We start from the raw sequence: 20,376 nt of genomic DNA on the forward strand, positions 1-20,376 counted from the left end.
AAGGAGCCAACTAATTCACTGAAAAAAACTGTCAATTGGAAATTCTTGTCAAACAGTGTAGGAATAAAGGTGTCCATTTCTGGCAAGCCATCCTAGAAAAGAGAAAAAGCAGCAGCTGGTACAAAGGAAAACCTTAAACAAACATGTTTTCCTGTTGTATTTGCTTAAATAAGCCAGTCTACCAAAACATAAAATCAAGACCTACGCATAGCTCTGCTTCCATATGCTCTGTATATCTCATCAGTACAGTCACTGAGAAAGCACTAAGAAAAAGATTTCTCTCCAGAGTCAATGAACATGAGAGAGCAAGGGGAGAAGGGGGGAGGGCTGGGATTTCATACATGCAGAAGAATATAAAATTAAGACTAATTGAGCCGTAGTCATCAATGAGGTAAACCGTGGAGCCAGGACAAGAACTCATGGTAACAAATTGTCTGCTTTAATACGGTTAGTGTCTGAACTACTGCCAGACTTTATCTGTGGAAAACCCACTGAGGATATGTTTGCTGCTTTTTACACTAGAGAAGAATTAGCTTTCTTAGAGTGTGGTTTTTTTAATGTTTAAAGTTAAACAATATGAAATTTTTAAAAAATTATTTCAATCATGTATACAAAGTTAAAAAGTCAAGGCCTCCAAGAGACCCATTCAGTGGCTGTTTTAGAGCATTACCAAAGTTAGGTTTCCAAGCCAAAAAGTAATTCAAAATATATCCAAATAAATATTCTATTTAACACTAATTTTCACCACAGATGTTTTCTTTGTTTTAAAGCACTGTATTCTGCCTTAATGCCATAAGGGAATAATAAGATCCCCTCCCCCAAAATATTTGCTATTCTAAAATTAAATTTACATTTCTTCCTTGTTGCACTAAGAACTTAGAGCTAATGGGTCCATGTGCCAACAACTACAATCATTAGTTATGATCTGTTTTTTAACAGTTTCCAAATAAAATCCATTACAGTCACAAAGTGTTTTACGAGGATACATCTTAATGGCCTATATTTCACGTAAAACCTGATGCTGGAAAAGAAGCAACTCTAGTGAGAACAGCATAGCCAGGAATTTGCTGGAACTACTTCCTTGCATCACACACCTAGATACACAAATATGTGATAATTTCTAGAATGCTTTTCTTAGTGCAACAAAACCTCTTATAATAAACAACTTAATTTCTCTCTATAATAACGGTGATATACTATGGGGTCAGATGTCAGCTTTTATTTAGAACTTGGCTGTGCTGCCATCTTGATAAGACCAGGGAGATGATGCATATATTTAAAGTAGGTGTTTTTCTAGAGAAGGCGCTTTGATTTACCTCTTCTTCTTCCCAAGGTAGAGAGACTTCATACCTACTAGCTTACTTGTTCTACTCTTTTAAACATGAAAGTAAATGAGAAGTCTAAGAAAAGTCCGACTTCCTGCTCATATAAAGTATTAAGAAAGCACTTGTCTAACTCATGTATTTTTCTTCAAAGAGGCAGTCGACGGAAGGTCCAATTCAGCAATTGTTCATTTTACATCAGGAAATCCACCTCTTGGTCCAAATCCTCTAAAGCAACAGCTAATGTCACCAACACAACCACATTAAGTAACCAACAATTGTGCCTAAATATCACCCAGCAGAAAAATTTTAAATGTTATTAGAATAAAACTTCAGATGAGCCTACGGGAAAATAAAGGTTTTATACCACCCCCCACACAAACACACAAATTCATATATCGAAGTCCTAACCCACAGTACCTCAGAATATGACCTTATTTGGAGACAGAATCTCTACAGAAGTAATCAAGTCAAAATGAGGTCATTAAGGTGGGCCCAAATCCAATATGACTGTTGTCCGAATAAAAAGGGGAAATTTGGACACAGAGACAAGCGTAGAGGGAAGACAGATGTGAAGAGACATAGGGAGAAGACGGCATCTACAGGCTGAGGAGAGAGGCCTGGAATAGGTCCTTCCTCGGAAGGAACCAATCCTGCTGACACCTTGATTTTGGACTTCCAGCCTCCAAAACTATGAGACAATAAACCCCTGCTCTTTAAGCCATCCAGTCTGTGGTACTTTGTTGTGGCAGCCCTAGAAAACTAATACAAAAAGATATCCCCAAACTAGAAAGAAGGAGGAACAGTCATGTGATATAAATAAAATAGCTGAGCTTGATTTTAAAATGTCTCAAATTAAACAAGATAGGAAACTATAGGTGTGCCTCATCTTAAGGAATTCTTAAACAAGGTATTATAAATAAAAAATAAAACCAGAGTCACTAATCGTAGAAGAAAATCTTACATTTGGAAGGAACCTTAAAGTGCAGTTTGTTAGCATTCCTCTCACCAAGTAACTATTTGCACTTCCTCCTTCAGCTACTGCCATTTTTCTCTTCTCCTCTGGCTATCAAAGCTCCTCCAAAGAATTGCCTATTTTCACTGTGTCGGCCTGCTTTTCTTCTCATTCTCTACTGAACACACTCCTATCAGGTTTTTGCCTCTACCACTAGATCAAAACTGCTCTTTTCAAGACTGCTGATGGCTTCCACCTTTCAAAACCCAAACATTATTTCTCAACATTCCTCTCACTAGATCTAACAACAGTGTTTGATTCAGTCCATCACTCTCTTCTCCTTCAACACTCTTCAAACTGGCCTCTGGGACACCCTTCTCCTCCATTGGCTCTCCTAACTCTCCTGACGTGCCCCAGCGCTTGGTCTTTGACCTCTTCTTTCTCTAGCTAAAGTCACTCCCTAGGAGATCTTAGTAAAGCCTATCATCTCTTTCAAAATATATAAAAATATAATTTATATACAAAATCTATACAGAATCCAATTTCTTTTCACCATCCCACCTCAAAAATCTTAATCTAAACTGCCATAATGCCTCACCTAGGTTATCATAATACTTCCATTTTTTTTTCCACATAGCAGGTAGACTGATCTTTTTACATATAAATCATATCGTGTTATTTCTCTGTTCAAAACCCTGCATAGCTCTCCTCTCATTCATAATAAAAGTCAAAGTCTTTAACATGCCCTAAAAGGTGCCGTGTGATCTACCACACCCCATCCACCTACGACCTCTATGTTTGCACCTCCTGTCATGTCCCACTCCAGCCAGTTGGTCACTCTTCTTTGAACATGCCAAGTGTATGCTTACCTCAAAGCCTTTGCATTTGCTATTCCCTGTGCCTGGAAGCTCTCTCTCCGGATGTCTACACAGCTTGATCCCTCTCTTCATTCAGGTACTGCACAAATGCCACAGCATCAAAAGTCCTCTCCTGAACTCCTAAACAAACACCTCCTCTGTCCCCTCACTTCCTTATTTTTCTTCTTAGACTTATCACCACCTGTCATGTATTTGTGTAATGTCTATATTCTACCATTCCATAAACTCCCTAAGAGCAGGAATTCCCTGCTTTTGTTCACTGAGGTATTCCTGGTACCTGGGCCAGGGACAAACACAGATGCTGAATAAATATTTGCTGGAAGAATAAATGAACATCACATGGCCTGCCATAAAGTAGGTGTTAAATAAATGGCACTTTGAAAAATAACCATTAGACAAATGCTTCTTAACCATAGCTGGACACTGGAATCTGTTTCCTGGACCCTGTCCTCTGAGATTCCAAAATTGCAAATAAATCATTAGCCTGTGAGTCTAATGTGCAGATTGAGAACCACTATATTAGACTACAAGAATCTTAAAGAAAATAAATTTTTAATCATTGTACCTCCAGTAGAGCAGTTGGCAAAGTGATTAATAATGGTGATTAAATGAGTGAACCCACGATAAATGGTGATTTAGTATTTACGCGTGTATTTGTATTGATGAAGAGCTAACTAGTTTATAAAGCAAGTCTTTTGCATTGCTGCACATCTTTAAAGGTTACAGTTCTTCCTTAATCTTTAGAAAGATCTTCCTCACTAAAACATCCACTCATTGATTCCAGGCCTACGGTCTGAAATACACCTGAAGTCCATTCTCTAAAGGCAGCTCTTGATACATTTAAAAACAATGATAATGAGACCTTTGACCGGGCTTCGTCTCTAGTCAGGATGAATCAAAGCAAATGTAGGAAGTGTAATGCTCCAGATTCATTCTGCCTGGGGAAAGGGTATCTCAGTCGCAAATAAAGACATTTAATCCAGGTCTTAGATGATAACTAGAGGCTAGCTGTACCAGAGAGAGAGAGGAAACGGCTTTTCAGACAATGGCCATGAATGAAGCATATAAGGATGAAAATGCATGAGAATCTCTGGAAAATGGGAATGGTGGTTAGATTGCTGAATAAGAAAGAGGGGTGAAATGGAAGGGAGTAAAGGACCTAAAAAGGTCACCTAATACCACATGATAAAGGACCTTGTCTACCACGTTAAGTGACTTCTTTTATGACTGACTGGATGTGGAGTTTAGAGATGAGAAGGAAGAGGTCTAATGAAATCAAGTCAACCACTATTAATCAAAAACAGAAACAAGAAAAACGAGTTTTAAGTAGAGGGGAAGATAATGAACTTGGTCTGGGATGTATTTAATTTGAACTAGTACAGGACATTCTACTAGATGTGTCTTTTAAGGAGTCGCAAATGGGCTTTTGGAACTTGATGGAGAATCAAGCATTGGAGGTTGGATCTAAGAGTCATTTAAACAAAGGTTATAGGTAAGACAAGCAGTTGGATGAGAAATGTTAACAATGATTCTTCACAGTGGGATGACAGGTGCTTTTCATCTTTTCTGCTTGTTCAAATTATTCAAATTTTATAATAAGTACGTATTACTTCTAATTACAGGAAAATAAAAATTAATAAAGGAAAATATCGATAATATCTTTCACAGAGGACATGTGCAATGTAAAGAGAAGACCAAAAGCAAAAACCTGGGATAACCAACATTTACTAAGAAGTAACAGAAGAGTAGCTAGCTACAGAAACAAGGATATAAGGTTGAGTGATACAAGACTTCAGCATCTCAGAAAGCAACAGAGGAGCAGCCTGGAAACAGAGTTAAACACTGCAGAGAAGTGGAGTAGGTTGCGGATCAAAGAAACTACTGGTAACTAGGAGTTGATTACTAAACATAAAAAGAGATTTAGGAAAATGACTGGAATAAAAGCCAGGCTACAGAGAGTTGAAACAAGAGTAGAAAAATGGTAAAGAGTCCAGTTTTGAAGAGAAGGTCAGAAAAAAGTCATAGCTGAAAAGAAGGCCAAGCTAAGGACTAGCCTGCCTTTATCTGCATCCATCATACAGAATGCAGAACTTGCTACTGTGAAGTCAAGCGAGTCATATTCATTCTCCCTGTCCTGTCAAAGTCATCACCTACTGCTACAGAAGAAACAAACCTACATGGGACATGTCAGCCAGTCTCACAATCATAGTTCATATTATCAGTACTTTTGTCTTTCTGTAGGAAAAAAAAAAATTAAGAGTCCCCAAAATTTTCAGAATCACTAACAGCCTAAAAGAATTCTGGGGCTGGCCCAGTGGCGTAGTGTTTAAGTTTGCACACTCCACTTTGGTGGCCCAGGGTTCACGGGTTCGGATCTCAGGTGGGGACCTGCACAGTACTCATCAAACCATGCTGTGGTTGCATCCCACATACAAAATAGAGGAAGGTTGGTACAGATGTTAGCTCAGGGCCAATCTTCCTCAGCAAAAAAAAATTTTTTTAAGTAAAAAAATAAAAGAATTCTTACCTTGTTCTAAATGCAAACAAGTTAGTCAATCAAATTCCCATCACTTTCCATCAAAAAAATAAAAAATACAACTAAACCTAGTTATCTTGCTGGATTTACATTTATAAAAATATTATTTCAACTAATAATGAACATATTTAACTGTCCTTCCAAATGAACCCAAGACTGTTTTCGTTATCTAGAGATACACAAATGCTCATCACAAAGAACTAAAAAAAGTCCCCATTTTAGCCTCTGAATGAGTGTTGCGAGATCCACCTTTCTCACCTGCACTCTGGGAGACATTAATTGATAATGAAATAATCCACAGGCACACAGGTAGGCAAGTGAAAGTAGTTCCAACAACAAGCATATCTAACTCAAAATTTATCTGAAATAGCACTAAATACTGAGTGAAACAGAAAACTAAATTACCTCCCAGAATATCTCAGAACGCCAAGAATCCTTTAGTGCTTACATTTACATTTTGGGCTGCTGCTGCTGAACTTTATAAACAACCTATTTGGAGTACTCACTAATGAGTTCTTGATATTCATAGATTAAATTATTATACTGGAGCTTAAAAATATCAAGCACTATTATTAGAACTATATTACGTTAAAAATAGATAGGCATATGTGGTATAGCCATACAATGGAATGCTACTCAGCAATAAAAAGGAGCTATTGAATACAGCACAATGTGACTCAATCTCAAAATCACTATGCTAAGTGAAAAAAACCCAGGCCAAAAAAAAAGAGTGTACGTCACATGATTCCATTTATATAAAATTCTAGAAAATCCAAGTGAATCTGTAGTGACAGAAAGCAGATGAATGGCTTCCTGGGGACATGGTGGAGGAAGGCTTGGATTACAAAGGGGAAGCAAGATATCTTTTAGGGGTATGGAAATTGCTGTCTTGATTATGGTGACGGTATAGAATGTCAAAACTGACCAAATTGTATACTTCAAATATATGTAGTTTAGTGTACTTCAATTAATCATCATAAAGTTAAAAAAAGATTCAAGCAATTGTTTAACCTTCCCATAAAATATCTGTATAACTCTTTAAAGCAATATCATTTACATACAAACAATGAGTGGACTAATAATAAATCTTTGTTTTTAAAGGGGTCAATATGTCTAAAACACTCAGAACAACACCTCGTCCATATAACTGATAAAAGTCTTTAAAGAAAGAGGGATAATAAAGAGAACAAAACCTTAAAATAGTTGTGATAAAATGATAGAACTAAAGTCCATCAGTTTTTATTCTGTATTGTCTTTGGCATGTATTGCTTTTTCAACACCAGTTTGGCCTTTTATATTTGAAGTTTTACAGGCTTCTAGCTTGAGATGTCATTGGACTAACACCCCTCACTCCCTCTGACCTCTGTGTCTCTATTCTTTATTTCCAGAACTGTACTGGTGAAAACAGAGGCAGCACATGCCCTACATCCGGTGCCTGTCATGTGCTGCTTACCCAAGAACCACAGACAGCTCTGCTTCTTTAAAATTCTAAAAAAGATTCTTCTTCCAAAAAGATTCTCATAATCAAGAATCTAGTAGAGACAGAATGAGATCCCCTTGGTTGATCAGCACAGCATGGGAAAAAATTTTGCCAGACAACAGAAATTGGACTAGGGACTCTGCACAGACACCTCACCCTGAGAGAAGAGGAACAATGGTCACCCACACACCTGTGTGTGGATAAAACACAACAGTACAAAGAGCTCTCCTTGTTAAAACAGGTGGAACACCAGGGCCGGCCCGGTGGCGCAGCGGTTAAGTTCGCACGTTTCGCTTCTCGGCGGCCCGGGGTTCGCTGGTTCGGATCCCGGGTGCGGACTTGGCACTGCTTGGCAGCCATGCTGTGGTAGGCGTCCCACGCATAAACTAGGGGAAGATGGGCACGGATGTTAGCTCAGAGCCAGGCTTCCTCAGCAAAAAGAGGAGGACTGGCACTAGTTAGCTCAGGGCTAATCTTCCTCCAAAAAAAAAAAAACAGGTGGAACACCAACATCTACCTTGGAGGAGACTGACTTCTGAAACACGTGAGAAATGAATTACTATGTTGAGAAAAAGGAATAATCTAAAAATGACTGACTACAGGGGAAAAAATTATAAATAGCTGCTTGGTACACTTAAGATTCAGTATACGGCCTCTAGAATCAGTTGTAGAAAGCGGTAAGTCTAGACCAGTCCCTTGTAGGCAGAGTAGGAGGCACTGGGGTTCAGTGGAAAGTGAAGTCTCTGGAGACAAATATATCCCCTCCTTACGGCTCACTAGCTTTGTCATCTTTTGCAAGTTATTAATTGCCTTTGAACTTCTGTTTCCTCATCTCTAAAAGCAGAGGTATGGATTGCTGTGAGGATTACTGTTAATATAAGTAAAATGTTTCACACATTTAACTACTCAATAAATGGTACTTATCAAAAAAATTGAAGACAATTAGATGAAATATTAGAATTAACAAGATCACTCTGTAAGAGACTAGATATACAATTAATTTTCAAAAACCAATGGCTTTTCAATATATCAGGGAAAAATCAATTAAAAGGTAAAATGGTAGGGGAAATCTGCCATAGAAAATGTAACAAAAAATACTTGAAATAGAAAGACTGTGCCAGTGAGAAATACAGAATGCCTCAAATGCTGAAGCAGACTATGTCTTCAGATGCAGCAATAATACTGTAAAGATGATGATTTTTTGCAAATAAATGAAGAGATTTAACATAATGCAAGAGAAAATTCCAGTGAGACTTTTTTTTTTAACTTTTCAAAATTATTCTGAAGTTAAACTGGAAGACTAAATGGAGTGAGAATAGCTGAGAAATCTTTGAATGAAAGAAAAGCATAAAGTGTCATACAAAATCATATCTTAAAACTCCAAGCAAGCTTGGTAAAAAATCAATAGTACAGAAAGTAGCCCAAAAGAAATCAAATAAATGTTTGTGTGCATATGTATAATATAATGTACCATATATTATATATAAAACAAAAGATTATAAAGAAAAATATATATATATCTCCACACAATAGATGGTATAGAAAACAAATCAATGGAGAAAGGAAGAATTATGAACTGTTCAAAATACAATTTGTGAAAACTGGCTATTCAGAAAACAAAGTGAAAGGCTTACCCTAGATCAAGCACTGAATAAAATTCTAAATGAGTCAAAAATGTGGAAATAAGTTCACAGCATATTGTTAAATGAGAAAAAAAAAGATTACCAAACCATATGTGCAGAATATTCCCATTTTTGTAAACATACATGTATATTCACAATGAAATATATGCAAAGACATTTGATACATGTGATAGAAGCAGTATGTCCTGATGGTTAAGAGTGTGGCCATTGGGCCAGCAGCCTGGGCTCACAGTAATTTAACTATGCTGGAAGCATGAAGACCAACCTCACCAGAGTTTGGAGGACGAATAAGTGAGTTAATAAATGAAATGCCTTAAAATTGTACCTGGCTATTGTTCTTTTTACTTAATATTCCTATTACAAATGCTAAGAATTTAAGAGTGGTGTGCATATTTGATGGAATTATTGGTGTTTTTATTGCTTTATTTTTCTAGAACACATACAAATTGCTTTTAATTTTGAAAAGGTCAAATGCGAAAAATGAAGCCACAAAAAATTACAGCAAATGCTCTTAATATTTATCTGCTCTTTAGATAGAGAAGCACTTCTCTAGCGTACCAAGCTCAAATATGTTTAAGTATCCACCGTTATTTCAAGTTATTTCCTAGTATGCATTTCAAGTTATTTCCTAGTATGCATTATTGATATGCCCAAGAATTATCAAATAGAAGTCAGCATTAAACTTACATTTCAAATGGCCAATTCTTTCCACTCTCAATCTTAGGATATTAAACACCAAAGGGCATTGTTTTATGTTTACACTGTAGCAATCTGAGAATAAAGTGGTAAGGATGGTAGACTAAGAAAGAATGTGTCCTAGAACTAAAGCACCCAGGATAAAGATTTATCTTCTCACCTGTTACAGTAGCAGCGTATATAACCTTGAGCAGTGACAGAGACCAGCAGTCTGTCCAAAACAGGAACCCTGCAACTTTCAGAGTACAAAGAAGCAGCTCATGGCTCTACAGACATAAAGCACCTTCTTGGATGAACTAAATTCTGCATTCTTCTGTCTACTACCCACCAGTTCTAATCGTGTCCTCTAAACGAAGATTATACGAATGTCTCTTACACATGACTGCACTTAATGCATATGAAGCTCACTATGGTGACCCCCTTAGGTGTTCCCCAAGCTAAACAACCTCAATTCCTTTGATCAGTCCTGAAGAATTTGGACCTACTTTCCAAATAGTTCATCTTCCTAAGTGGCACCTCAAGCCAACATGTCCCTATCTCAATGTCCCTCTTCCAAAACTGCACCTAAGTTGAACTACCAACCTAAGCTAAAATGTCTACCTTCTATGAGTCAAGCAGTCTGCTCATATTAATAGAGCCTAAGATACCACCCCCACTCTATCATCACTTTTAGCAGCCACATGACATCCGTGGCTTCAAAAGTAATTTTAAGCAAGATTTCCTCATCCTATGCTTGAACATCTAAATTTCAGAACCAAAAAGGACAGTCTACATTTAAAACAATTATGTTTGCCCATTATTCTAGCCTTTCAAAATCATTTTGAATCCCAACTCTGCTGTCCAGCTCATTAGGTATCTCTCCCAGCTTTCTGACTTTACAAAATTTGGTTAAGTCTTCTCAAAACCAAAGCATTGATTAAATCAGTAACAGGGCAGAGATTAAATACTAAAACCAAAGATACTACATTGAAGACCTTCCTCTAGCTAAGCATCAGTTCCTTAAATTGATAACTTCAGGATACATTTCTTCAAACAGCCAAGAATCCACCTAGTTATACCATCATTAGGCATATATTTTTGCATCTTGTCAAGTACATGACATTTTGAATGCCTTACTTCACATCAAGAACCACCATGTCTGTATCATACTCCAGATTTATTGGTCATCCACCCCCTCAATCCTCAGCCAGCTCTGTGCTATCACTCTTTACTGGCTGTGGCTTCTCAGTTGCATTCTCAATTAGTTCTTGCTCTGCTTGCTTCTTAAATGCTAGCATTTCCCTGAGCCCTCTCCTCAACACATTGCTCTTGCTCTGCGCTCTGAGCATGGGTGACCTCATCAACACCAATGGCTTCAATTACCTCTTATGTGCTCATGGCTCCCAAGGTGCCTCTTGGTTGCACTCCTGAACATCCAACTATCTCCGGGAGAGCACTGTGTGGATGTCCCGTGGGCACTTTAAACTCAGGATACCAGAAATGAACTCATTCTCTTTCTTCCAGCCACCTCCTCCTCCTAAATTTTTAATCTGAATGAAAGGGACATCTACTCGGTAGCTCAAGGCAAAAAAACTAGAAGTCATGGTAGACTGAAATTTATCACTCAGATGTCAAATCCATCTCCTCCTTCCTCCTCCATTCTCACTGTCAGTTGCTTAGCTCTGACTTTTTTTTTCCCCTCCCCTTGGGAGAGGCAATAGTTTCCTAAGCGATCTTCCTGCCTCCGATATGATCCCCGCGTTGTCTTCCTCCACTCACAAACAGAATAATCTTTCTAATCTGATGTCAATGGCTCCCCACAGATTTCCTCACCAGACCCTCAGTCTCCGCCTTTTTCATAATCCAGTCATCTCTTACTGCTCCCACCCATGTGCCTTCACTCTAGCCCTTGAACTGATCATATGATTTAATTCCTGTTATAAGCCTATTTTCTTTGATTGAGATATACTGGCCTCAGTGCATCCTGTCAAACACTTCTAGAAATCTTTGAAAACTCAGCTCAAACAGCACTTTCTCAAGACCAGGGCTCCTTAGTTGGCATTCTCTGTGCTTCCATACAACCCTGTGCATCACTCCACTTAACCCATCTGTGCTATAATAATAAACTCCCATATTGTTAGTTTCCCTATGAGAGAAACACATGATATGAACTCATTAAATGCTATGAACAAATAAATACGAATGACAACTAAAAAAGAAGTAAGAGACAATGAAGCAGGGCTATCTTGGAGTTCAAAAGCATGCTCTTCGAACAAAACTGTCAATCCAAGCCCAAAAGTTTGCAGTTGCTTCAGTATTTTTCTCAGCCAAACACATGGAAGATTTCAAATATTATGGGAATTTAGTAAGGTTCTATGTACCAAACATCAGTTTTTAAAATAAAACTTATTCCTATTTGATATGTTAAGAGAAGTAATTCCATATACATTTTATGGTCTAAATAATTAATTGCTTTCTCTGGGTATTATATTATCTCAAAACATACAATAGGAAAAAAGTCTAGGGAATATATTTTCAGTGTATATATGTTATCTGTACTATATTAAGAGCTCAAAGACACAAGAAAAATAAGCAAAAATACCTAAACAGAAAACTCCACAAAAAGTGAAATACAAAAAGTGACATGAAAAATATTGACATTCAGCAGTGATTAAAGAAATGTAAATTACACTAGTGAGATACCATTTTCCACCATCAAATTAGTAACAATTAATAAATAATTTTCAGTATTGGCCAGGGTATAGTTCATATCCACCTACCTAAGATTTCTGCCGCAAGTAATCTATCTTCAATAATCAGAAATTCAGACGATGTTTTGTGTTGTTATTATAACATATTTATACGACAAATAATAAAAACAACCTAAGTGCCCCAAATTAAATTTATTCATTCATTCCCCAAGTTTTGTTTTTTGTTTTTTTATCTATTAAGCACTTACTACGTGTAAGGCACTGTTTGAGTTACCAGGGATACAGTAGTTTATTAAAAAAAGAAAAGGAAAAATACTGCCTTATCTTTATGGAGCTCACAATTTATTAGGGGAGGTCATAAAAACAAAATAAAGAATTAAAATATATATTATGATGAATGCTGAAAAGTGCTATGGAAACACATAAATGCATGAAATGGGGATAGAGAAGAGGAAATTGCAATTTTAAATAAGTGGCCAGAGAAGGACTTTGTAAGATGACAATTGAGTAGAAACCTGAAGGACATGAGGAAGACAGCCAAGGAAATATCGGAGGGAAGAGAGTTCCAGGCAGAGGAAACAGCTAGTGCAGAAGCCCTGGGAAAGGAGCTCACATAACACATTCTAGAAAGAGCAAGGAGACCGGGGAGGCTGGAGCAGAATGAAAAATGGGGAGAGTCATAAGTGATAGCATTAGAGGCTTAATGGAGGCCAGATCACAATGGGCCTTGTAAGCCACCATCAGAACTCTGCTTCTGAATGAAGCCTTAGAAGAGTTTTGAGCAGAGGAATAACAGTTTTTGACTTATGTTTTAATGTGATCTCTTGGCTGCTGAGAACGAAGTAAAGGAGATCAAGATGGGAAGTTACAGCAATAATCCAAGCAAGATATGATGGTGGTGTGGCCCAGAGGGTACAGGCAAAGTGATGAGAAGTTCTGACTCCAGCTATTTTGAAGCAAAGACAAGAGAGTTTGCTGATAGATTGGATGTAGGATGTGGGAGAAAAAGAAGTCAGCGGAGACTCCAGAGCTTTAGGCCTCAGCAACTGGAAGGGAAGAGCTGCCATTAAAGGAAATGGGAAGACTCCACAGGATTAGGTTTGGGGCAACGTCAGGTTTAAGGTTTCTATCCAAGTGGAGACATCAAGGTTGTGCTTTTCAGGAATCCAGGGGATGGTCCACACAGGAGACGTAAATTTGAGAGCTGCCCATATGTAGATGGTATTTAAAGCTAAGAGACTGGATGACATCACCAAGAATCTGAGGACGACAGAAAAGACAGGGGGCTTAAGGTGGAAGGCCTAGAGTGCTTCAGTGTAAAGAAGTCACGAAGATGAGGAGGAACCGGCAGAGATGGAGAAGGATTACAGTTAGGGTAAAGAAAAACAAGAGTGTGGTGTGCTTGAAGCCAAGTGAAGGTTTCAGTGGTGATGGAGCAATCCATTGGGTCCAGTGTTTCTAAAAGGCAGCTATAGATGAGGAATGCCAGCAGGATTTAGTGAAGGGGAGGCCATTGCTGGACTAGAAAAAATAGTTTCAGTGAAATGGTGAAATGAACAGAAAGTCTATACACTCCCACTGCACACAGTCATTTTCCATCATAGCACTTATGGCAAATGTAATGACACAATATGTAGTGGTGTTTTGATGCTGCCCCCACAAGATTATAAAGCTCTAAGTGGGCAGGCGCCATGTTTTGTTCAACATTTTACTGCTAGTACCTGGTACATAAGCACACAACAAATATGTGTTTAACATTGACATATTACATATAATTTAGATTAAGAAAGGCAAAAAGGGACAAGAATTATCCATGGTTTCTTCAGAGGGAAGGAAAAGGCAACCAAAATTTGACTGGTGTTTTCCGATAATAAAGAATTATTTTAACATCCAAGACATTGCTGAAGAATACACTATGGCAGGAAAACATGACACTCTACACTATGCTCTGCTATTTCCATCCCTTGTGCTAAAATATGACACTTCACAGATCTGTCAGCTCTTAGTTTTACATTGTAAATATTGATGGTGTGAATACTTGCTCACATTTGCCTAAAACATGAGAAATGGTTCTGAGCATAAGAACTTGAAATGGAAAATTCACCTCCACAAGCATAACAAGCAAGATTAATTATGTTAACTGCTTGAAAACAGAGGTTGAGTGCTAACTCCTTCAGCAACACTGTGGCTTTAGAATCTCTGACACCCTTAGCCAAGCCCATGACCTTCAGAGACTTCTTGGCAGAAAAGATATTTCTCAACTATTCCCATCAAAGTCTGAAACAGAAGATATGGCCATATACAAGTCTTACGATTTATGTGGACTTGGGAGATCCAATTTGTTACCAAATCTAGGAGGACTGTATAATAAAACTTAACTCTATCACCACTGCCTCACCTCCACTCACCTCAACCTCTCCCCACCACTCCACAAGAACTACTCTGGCATTGAGCACCAGTGCCCTAATTGTCAAATTCAATCCTCTCTTTTCCGTCCTCATCTTATTTGAATTTCTTTGGGCACTGACACCACAACCATTCATTTCTTCTTCAAAGGCTTTTCTCCCTTTCCTCCTAACTCCATATTGTCACATTTCCCTGATACCACCCATTATTTACTTATCTCCTTTGTGTACCGCTTGATTTCTGCCCCTTTTTTTTCCTGCTTTTTTTCCTCCCCAAATCTCCCCAGTACATAGTTGTATATTTCAGTTGTGGGTCCTTCTAGTTGTGGCATGTCTGCCCCTTTTAATGTTGGTAAAACCCAAGCCCTATCTTTTGTCTTTTGTTCTCACTCCCTGGATGATCTCATCCAATCCAGTGGTTTCAACCATGCCTTTCATTCAAGTGATTCCCTCATCTCCACATCAGCCCAGACCACGCCTCTGAGCAACAGGACTTGATACCCAACTACCTACTGAACAACCTCTCCAGAACCAAGCTCCTTATCTCATCTTCCTCACATGCCTCTTCACGGAGGTTAGAGGCACTCTCCTCAAAGCAAACCAGAACCTTTCATTCCCTTGCCCTCCACACTCACTTACTCTCAGTTCTATCTTCTAATATCATGCCCTCTTTTCCATCTTGACTGCTCTCTTTAATTTAACTCTATCATCCTTTACCTGGACTATTGAAATTGTTCCTAGCAGGTCTCACCTCTATCTATTTCCCACCCCTCTAAAGTGGCCTCCATACTGTTCCAAACTAAAGCATATTTTATTAATCCTGATTTTTAAGTCCTTCTATTGCTCCCCATCACCTACCCAATAAAGCTCAGCTTCTCTGCAGGAGATAAGGTTCCCCATGATCAGGCTTCTGCCTGCCTCTCAGACTCATCTCTCCTTAAGCTCCTCATAGCACGCTGCACTCCAGTTATAACCAATTATAACATAATGCTGTTTCGTGTTTCTGCCATTTTTGAATCTGTGCTCTACACCAGAAATATCTTTCCCCCAAACTAGTCCACACTCACATCTGACCCTTGTCTGCTTGGCAAATTCCTGCTCATCTTTCAAGTCTCACTCACTTCTCTATAGGACCTTTTCTGATCCTCCCCATTAGATCTGACTGCTCTTTCTTTTCTAATGGCACCAAATCACTTCATTGCAATTGTCTGTTTAAATAGCTGTCTCATCCTTACCGAATTACATTATGTTTTTTAATTTGTAATTTCATATCATCTGACATTTCACCTGGCACACAGTATAAGCTCAATAAATGTTTGTGGAATAAAAACTGCTGGCAAAAAGTCATTCAATAAAGATTTAGAGAGCCCAGTAGAATCGTGTATGTAGGATTTTAGAGCCGTGAACTAGAAAACAAACTATTTTGTGATTTAATTTTCTAAATTTAAACAATGCACACAAAAATCCACTTAGTTCTGTTCTTTGTCTTCATGAATTCCCTCTTCTAATACCTTACCCCAACTCTGAACCATCTGTTGGCCGTATCTCTTTTTCCTCTGGCAGCCCCTTTAAGTCCCATCATTCAGTGAGTAAAAACTTCCATTCCACCCAATTTTTGGATAAGCCTATCCTCTGAACCTGTGAGGTCTCACTGTAGACCCTTCCTGAAATATTAGGATCTAGATCTACTAATCTAGCAATAATCAACTCTCACCTTTACAGAGATTTTTTTTTTTCCTTTAACTTATATTAGTCTCATCTCATCTTCACTATAAAGACAGGCAGGTCAGTTTTTATCACTATCATTTTACAAGTGAAAAACAGATGCCAAGAAACCCAGAGGATAGTTATCCTTTATAAGTTCCCCCATAAAAAGAATGAAAAATATTAATTCTGTACTTTCTGATGTCCAGTCCTCGTGGTTTTTTTTCCTTAGACACCATTTACCAAAGTCGCATCCTACTGTTGTCCTTTAGCTGCTGACAGATTGACTTTACTTTTATTTCTGTCTCCCAAACTACAGCCTTCCTGTTTGTGCCTATGCTTCCACCCTGCTGATCTGATCACCAGCTGAGCATTCTAAAGCAACCATTTTTCTCCCCTTTTCAACTCCGTAATCCAATGACTTTGACAAAGGAAGCTGTATTTTATGAGTTTCACCCCAGAGTCCAATCCTCTGCAAAAATCTAAGTGAAACTCTGCCCATAACCCAGTTGTCTTTTAGAAGGGCCTTTTCTCTGAACTCAGGCAATCATAACTAGATTACTCCCAGGCCAATTTTCTGTGCTTCTTGTCCTTTTCCTTTCGTTACTTTCCTCTAAAATCAGGCAAGGAAAATGAGTCTGTGTAACTTAGTTAAACGTGACTACTTTTATAAAAATACTGATACATGAGGCTGAGAATCAAACTACTGGGGAAAATGAGGCTTAGAGTTACCTGCAGAATTTTCCACACTCTGCTTCAGCATTCTCTCATAATATTAAGAGTTGGCTTTGTTTCCAGGCTCAGACCTCCTCATTTTAACTGCTCTCACTCTCCTCCCCACCACATGATGCTGTCCCTTACCATGAGGCATTCCTTCCTTTTCTGTTAATAAAGAGTGGAAAGGGATAAATGGGCAGGAGTGGACAGAAAATAGTTAATTTAACTGTGTCTTGGGTCACAGGAGTTTGGCTCACATTTCCATAGCTATACCTCAGAGGAAGCTCCCTCCCTACTCATAAGCACAAGCAGACCCTTACCCTCAAGGCCTGAAAAACACCTGCCCTTCTCACTTTTCTCTGAAAAACAATGTCAGAGAGAAACAATGATCAATTCTATAAATTAGTTCAGCTGACTAGGTCAGATGCCAAGGAGAAAATTCAGCCCCTGAGAGGCCACTTGGCCTCTCTTATTACCAAAGAAACCTCTAATTCCCAGTCACTCATCTCACAACTCTTTGTCAGTCATCAGGAAGAATATAAATGGATCTGTGCACCACCACTTCTAAAAACACAACTAGCCACAAGCAGGCTCAGTTGCATCCTCGTATATATTTTATTTATTCCCATTTTCAAAGGGAAAATTCAAACTTGACACCTCAAAGGATGAGTCCCATGCAATTTCTAAAGACAGTGCAACAAGGAGCTGGGATTGATGGAACGCAGCCTTCCTGAACCTTTTGTCATCTTCTTGCTTCTCACTTGCAATATTCCTGTCTTGGGTTGAAGACTCTTACTCCACTCTTTCTACGTATACATGTGTAGACCATGTGCTCCTCTAAAGGATCAATCTAGTTGTGGTAACCAAAAGCATCACCCCCACTGGCCCTGACTTTCACCTGTCTCAAGTACATTCTTCATTACTAAGAATTAATGTCACAAGAGCTTAAAACTTTTCACTTCAGAAAAGAAATATGTTCTGCGTATTGGGGCTGAGCGTTAAAGGCAGTGTTTAAAGTTTGTCCTGTTACTACTGTTCAATTTGAGGATGTCCAAGAAGCAGCTTTTCTGTGCAAACCTGGAAGAATGTAATTCCTAGGTGACAGGTAAAGTTAGAGAATACAGATTAAACAACTAATTTTATACCAGTAGACTGAAATTAAACACAGCTGTTTATTGAGGTCTTGCCCTGATTTCCCCAATGATAACATTACTGTGTGCTCGCACACATGCCTTTGATCTGATGCTCTCTTATTTCAGTCTGTCCTGGGACTTGTACTGTGGGAGAGGAGGACGAAATCCATACATGATGGATGAAGGCCTAGAACACAGATATTCTATAATTCAAGCCCAGGGAAAATTCAAAAGTGACAGCATCATACACAAAGGAACCAGCTCTGGCCTTTCTTCCCAGAGAGGCATATTAGCTAAGCTATTTTTACTACATAAATTAAAATGACCCATCACCCTGATTCCTAGCAATCTTCCTAAAAACAGTATCCACTCCTCATATCCTCCCAAACATCATCACTCAAAGTAGGTCAGAAATGTTGCTTCCTTCCCCTCATTGATTTCCATTAAGAGGATGAACTTCTGGAACACTAAAGGGAAAGATAAACATCCAAAACAAGTACCAATGATATCCACTGTAAATTTTTGGCACACGAAGTCCAGTTCCCCTAAAAGTAAAGGGAAAAAATCTCATCACCCATAATTTATCCTTCTTGGCTGTACATCAACAATAATCTCAAACTATAACATACACAGTGGCAGCAATGCTTCAGCCAGGTGAGGAACACCTCCCAAAAGGAGCATACTCACTCCGTCTTTTCTAATTTTCTAGATCACCAACCTGCCTCTTCCCTAAGGACACACTTTTTTTCTTCCTAATTCATATCTATATTTTGCCAGCAGGATGCCAAGTGACACCACACAGTGGGCTTAGCAAATCCCCAGGACCTCCTCGGGAAGCTGAGTGCAGGGGAGCGGGAAGAAGGGGTTTGTAGAGACAGGGTAGTGGCGAAGGGGCAGGAGAGGAGGCGGGAAGCCCTTCTGTGACAGCATCTGGCTATCTGCAACAGCTGTAAAGAGATGGGTCCCCAGATCCCACTAGCAGGGTTTCCCCAGTCTCCTCCCCTTGCTGAAATCTCTTCCGCGGCCCCAGGTCCTCAAGCCTGGCACTCCAAAGAGGGCGCCGCAAAGTCCTTCAGAGCCCCTAAAACACAGGAGCCCGAACAGAAAAGCCTCACCCAAAAGACAGCAAAGCCACAGAGCCTCTCCCGGCCAGCTTCCCGGGGCGGGCAACTTCATCTCTTGAAACAACCGAAAACCCCTGTCCTCCAAGGAAGGAACGAGGCGACGGCTGAGAGCAATAAACAGCCACCACCCTCACCGGCGCACCCTCCGCTCCCCCTCTCCCTTCCTCCTCCCCCGCAAACTCCAGGTAAAGGACCAGGCGCGGCTCACCTCCTGGCAAGGAGGAAGCGGGCGGCCGGAGGAGGAGGACAGGTCCCCAGCCCAGGCCGCCTGGCAGCCGGCGAGCGCCCAGCAGCAAATCCAGGCGGGGCTCCAGGACAGCGAGAGCCCGCCGCGGGGAGCCCCCGCCGGCCCGCGGCCCCTCCCCCGCGCCGGCCCCGGCCGGAGGAGCAGCATCTCCGTCCCGCTGCGCTCGGCCGCCGGCGCGAAGGCAGCCTCCCGGGGGCCGCGCTCCGGCTCCCCCGCCGCTCGCCGCTCGCCGACTGCCGTCCGCCGCTGACAGCTCGGCCGCGCTCGGGGCCCGGGCAGCCGGCGCCAGTGCTCCCGTCACGCCGGAGGGAGGGACCGCGGGGCGCGGGCGCGGCGCGGGGGCGGGACGCGAGGCGGGGACGCGGGAGCCCGGGAGCAGGTGGCGCGGGCGGGGGCTGCGGCCCAGCCGAGCGGGCCCTGAGCGTCTGCGCTGCCGCCGGGGCTTCAGCCTCGTTCCACTGTAGAGGCGAGAGAAGCCGGCGTCCCCTCGGAGTGTCTCCTATCCCCAGCCCCTTGGCCCACCAGGAGGGGCGCTCCAGGGATGAAGCCAGAGTAAAACATAGGACATCAGGACATTGTTTTCCGGCAGCGGGTCTTTAAAATTTCCCTACCTTCCGCATCACACACAAACACACAGATGCGCCCTAGAAACATCCCTTCCTAAGGATCCAAGCTAGCTGGCGTCAGATCCAGTTTTCAGGTGATTAGGATTTGCGTGAAAGGGCGAGGGGAAAAAGGAAGTGAAATACAGATACAGTTTGTGACTCAGTTTTCTCTCCTGTTTGATGTAAATACCTAACCCATAGAGTTGTTATGAGGATTAAATAAGGTGATGCACATAAAGCA

The 20,376-nt window shown here is 40.3% G+C and overlaps 1 protein-coding gene across 10 annotated transcripts in view; it reads right to left on the reverse strand.

The window, feature by feature from the left end:
• The window catches only part of ELAPOR2 (endosome-lysosome associated apoptosis and autophagy regulator family member 2), a 166,615-nt gene extending 146,801 nt beyond the window's left edge, over positions 1 to 19,814 (reverse strand). For 7 of the 10 annotated variants that reach the window (XR_011539455.1, XR_011539454.1, XM_070617321.1 and 4 more), the window contains exon 1: positions 19,492 to 19,810. Coding sequence is in view for 6 of the 10 variants with exons in the window: in XM_070617321.1 (XP_070473422.1) it covers positions 19,492 to 19,677 (186 nt within the window). In the remaining 4 variants the exon portion in view is untranslated. Of the gene's footprint in view, positions 1 to 19,274; positions 19,385 to 19,491 lie in introns of those variants that run through there. The other 3 variants (XM_070617322.1, XM_070617317.1, XM_070617323.1) reach the window with 3 other exon arrangements.
• Between the last annotated feature and the right edge of the window lie 562 nt (positions 19,815 to 20,376).

Source organism: Equus przewalskii, chromosome 4 (genome assembly GCF_037783145.1).
Source record: "Equus przewalskii isolate Varuska chromosome 4, EquPr2, whole genome shotgun sequence".
In the NCBI taxonomy this organism is placed as follows: Eukaryota; Metazoa; Chordata; class Mammalia; order Perissodactyla; family Equidae; genus Equus; species Equus przewalskii.